The sequence below is a fragment of the Marmota flaviventris genome, chromosome 9 (genome assembly GCF_047511675.1).
Source record: "Marmota flaviventris isolate mMarFla1 chromosome 9, mMarFla1.hap1, whole genome shotgun sequence".
In the NCBI taxonomy this organism is placed as follows: domain Eukaryota; kingdom Metazoa; phylum Chordata; class Mammalia; order Rodentia; family Sciuridae; genus Marmota; species Marmota flaviventris.
The window spans coordinates 55,135,350-55,139,665 of record NC_092506.1 but is presented as its reverse complement, the minus strand read 5'-3'; the positions used below and the strand labels follow the sequence as shown (position 1 = coordinate 55,139,665).

Here is a 4,316-nt window from a genome sequence, read left to right as displayed (position 1 = left end):
ACATGAAGAAAAGAATATAACTAGACTGAAAAGAAGGAGCTCAATTATGCTCCTTTACTTAGGAGACAAAAAAGAAGTCCAGCAGATCATTAGTACTGTGTGCAGAGGAAGAGGTTAATATGAAGGAGTCTAATGAATAATCCAAGAAAACCAGGAATGTGTGGAATGAAAACATTAAACAAACATTCTCATTTCCCTTAATAGGAACAAGTCACACAAGAGATGGAGGTTGGGAACCACACCACGGTGACAGAGTTCATCATCTTGGGGTTGACAGAGGATCCTACACTTTGTACCATCTTCTTGGTGATATTTCTAGGAATATATGTTGTCACTTTAGTGGGCAACACCAGCATCATTGCTTTAATAAGAAGCTGTTCTCAGCTTCACACCCCCATGTACCTGTTCCTCAGCCACCTGGCTTTTGTAGACATTGGGTATTCCTCATCAGTCACACCTATAATGCTTATAGGATTTCTACGACATGAAGTAGTCCTCCCTGTGGCTGGCTGTGAAGCCCAACTCTGTTCTGTGGTAACATTTGGGACAGCTGAATGCTTCCTGCTGGCTGCCATGGCCTATGATCGCTATGTGGCCATCTGCTCTCCTCTATTGTACTCCACCCACATGTCCCCCAGAGTCTGCCTTCTCTTAGTCGGGGCTTCCTACCTGGGTGGCTGTGTGAATGCTTGGACATTTACTAGTTGTTTATTGAGTCTGTCTTTCTGTGGACCAAATCAAATCGATCACTTTTTCTGTGACTTCTCCCCTTTTTTGAAACTTGCCTGCTCAGATGTCTCCTTAATTGAAATTATCCCTTCCATCTCCTCTGGCTCCATCATTGTGGTCACAGTGTTTGTCATTGTTCTCTCTTACATCTACATCCTCACCACAGTCCTGAAGATGCGCTCCTCTGAAGGGCGCCACAAGGCCTTCTCCACCTGCACCTCCCACCTCACTGCAGTCACTCTCTACTATGGGACCATCACTTTCATCTATGTGATGCCCAAGTCCAGCTATTCCACCAGCCAGAATCGAGTGGTGTCTGTGTTCTACACAGTGGTGATCCCCATGTTGAACCCCCTCATCTACAGCCTGAGAAACAGAGATGTAAAGGAGGCCCTGAGGAAGGCAACAGTCAGAATATATTCTTAGGATCTATTCTTTGAATTGAAGACTTATCTAGTGTTCATGTACTCATATCACACTTAGTACCTACCATATGCTGCTTAACTGCTTAAATCATACTTCTTTGTTATAGTTCTCAATTTTAAACAATTTGAAACCAATTTGGAAGCACCTTGAGATCAGTTATGATGATAGTACCAGCTATCACTATTATTGAGCTCCTACAGATGCCAAGTCCTTTTCCTTATTTAATTTATTTAGCAAACAGTAACTTACACTTGCTATGTGCCAGGTCTCAGTCTAAACATATTACATTCATTTATTCACCTCTTCCTTTAACAACCCTGTGAAGTGTTCCTATTATTCCTAATTTACAAGTAAATAATTTGAAACAAAGAGTGAGTAAGTAGTGATGCAGCTAACAACATATGGGTCTGGTACATAAATATAGAAGTTCTGGTTCAAAAACATCTTGCTTTTCCATTTAATTTTCACAAAAGTACTGTGATTCAGTACTTTTATAATTATAAATCCCCCTCAATTTGCAATGAAAAAATCAAGTCTTGGAGAGTTCCAATAGTTTGTACAGGTAGATGTGGGTTCAAGTGCTCTGTTTCCGTGCAGTCTAGGCCATACCTCAGTGGCTATAAAGACTTCAGCACTGCTACTGAGATAGAGCATTTGGGTTGAGTGATCAAGCCTTATCTAGTACTTTATGTCAACCATTTAAACAAACTCTACCCCTAAAAAGACCCATGTGGTAGAGACTTAGGAACAAGAATAAGAATAGAAAACTGGATTGATTCTCATCTTTAGGGAATTGGGTCTTGAACCATGATCCCATGATTTCACTGGCAGTCTATCCATATTTAAATACATGTTAAAAACAAATAGTCCCATTGCCATAATGTAATCTTCTTTTATTTGTAGAAATTTAACATGATATCTTTTATTTCTGAGCATTACAATAAATATGTTGACAATAATCATCATTGCATAGGTCTAAATCTACAAGAAATCTGTGAAAAAAAAACCTAGAAATATTGTCCACAGATACAGATGACAGTTAAGGAATTTGCGGAAGTGTGATCTATTCTTTTTCACATTATTGCCACAATAATGGAAAAAGTAAGGAAAGATTTGCTGAGCCCAAGGACTTCCAACTCAGCAAATACTGAGACAACTATTCATGGCATCTGTAAACATGACTTAGAATTTAATTTTCCTTTACCTCCGTGTAAAGAAGTGAGGGTTGGAATATATTAGAAAACAAAGTTTTACAAAATGAAAAGTGCAACACAGAACATTTATAGTACTATTGCATTAATTGGGTGAAAATGCCAAATAAAATATCTAGGTAACAAGGATAAATTAAAAGTCCCGAAATGATTAAATGATAGTGTTATAGGAACATCGTGTTTTGAATTTCTCTTATTTTATATTTGATTTCAAATAAGAAAACATTAAATAATATATGGAAATGACACACACTGACTCTCAAAACAATATAGCTTTGCAAACAGGCAAAACACAGATGTTAGTTTCCACTTTGGATACTTAAAGGGTATATTTTAGTTTTCATGTAGGGACAGCAGAGCTATAGTCACATAGAAAATCCCTATTACCTTGCAAGACCTGTTGTCCCTCGAGTCAAGCATCTTGCATATCAGAGAGATGCAAAACCCAAGAGAATGTTTTTCTAATGTTGTTGGAAAAGTGTTTGGATCAATGTGATAGCTTACTAAGCATTTATTAAATGTCAGGCATTATACTGATACAAAAACAAATAAACATTGTCTGACCTCTAAACACTTACTATATCATGTAAAACCTATGTGCACACTTGTCTAGAAGTAATTTTGCACCCATACTTATAACAAGGTGCCAAAGGAAGGCCACTTTTACCAACCAGGATTATGAAATAACACTTTCTGGAAGACAAAACACTAAAATGTGCATGTCTTGCAACATGACTAGTAGAGCAAGGTAATGACAATGGAAAGATGTTTCAGATATAAGAAGTAGCATTATAAATGTCACATAAGAATAAAAAGCAGTATATGTGGAGAATCACATTTATGAAGAACTAAGAATGAGGTGGGGAAAAGTAGTGATCAATGATGTCAAACTAGAAATAGTTTATAAAAAGCCACAAATTTCATGGGAATGTGTCCTTTATTCAGAAAGGAACTATTGAAAACCTTTATGCAAGGAAGTAAAATGGTTAGATGTATTTAGATCACTTTAACAAAGTTAAGTTTTACTTTTCAGAGTGGCTGGTTAGGAGACAATTATAATACTCCAAGAGACAGAGGATAAAGATTTGAGCCAGGGTGATAAAGAATAGAAAATAAGGAGGCAATAGGTTTGAAAAAAAAATTAAGAGAGAGAATTGGCAGTCTGACTGATGGATGGAGAAAAATTAGAGACAAGGAATATTCCAAGATGCCTCCATAGTCTAGCTTTGGTGAGTAGATGTTGGTATTAACACCAGTCTCCTAAGTGAAGTCCCCAGGTAGAATAGTAAAGAAATTCACTGCATTATAGTATCAGTAAAATCTATTATTACTCACACTCTAGTCTTTGTCATCATAGAAACAGATAATTCAGGTGCAGTCAAAGAAGAAAATTGACCAAGATAAGCCCTCTTCAATCTCTTCTTTAAAAAAAATGTTTATTTGTGCATTATAGTTATATGTGATGTTGGGATTCATTTTGATATAATTTTACAATAATGGAATATAATTTGCTCCAATTTAGTCCCCAGTAATTCTCCTTTTCCTCTCCTCCTCCCTGCCCCTGTTCCTTTTCCTCTATTCTACCAGTCTTTCTGTTTATTTATGGTTTTTAAATTAGTGTATTATAGATATACATAAAGGCAAAATTCACTCTCCTGTGTTTATATATGTACATAGTATAATTTGGTCAATTTCATTCCACTGACCAAATCTCATTCCCCCCACCCTCCCCTTCCATCCCCTTCCTCTATTCCAGTTATCCCTCTTCTATTTCCACGAGATTACCCTCCCACCTTTTTTTCTCCTTATTTTGGTCTAGCTTCTGCATATGAGAGAAAATATTCAACCCTTGACTTTCTGGGTCTGGCTTATTTCACTCAGCATGATATTCTCCAGTTCCATCCATTTATCAGCAGATGCCATAATTTCATTCTTCTTTATAGCTGAGTA

The 4,316-nt window shown here is 36.9% G+C and overlaps 1 protein-coding gene across 1 annotated transcript; it reads left to right on the top strand.

Moving 5' to 3' along the window:
- The first annotated feature begins 219 nt into the window (after positions 1 to 219).
- Positions 220 to 1,155, top strand: LOC114078787 (olfactory receptor 5P1). Its single transcript, XM_027919840.2, has one exon. The coding sequence runs from the start codon at positions 223 to 225 to the stop codon at positions 1,153 to 1,155; it is 933 nt and encodes a 310-aa protein (XP_027775641.2). The 5' UTR covers positions 220 to 222.
- The last annotated feature ends 3,161 nt before the right edge of the window (positions 1,156 to 4,316 follow it).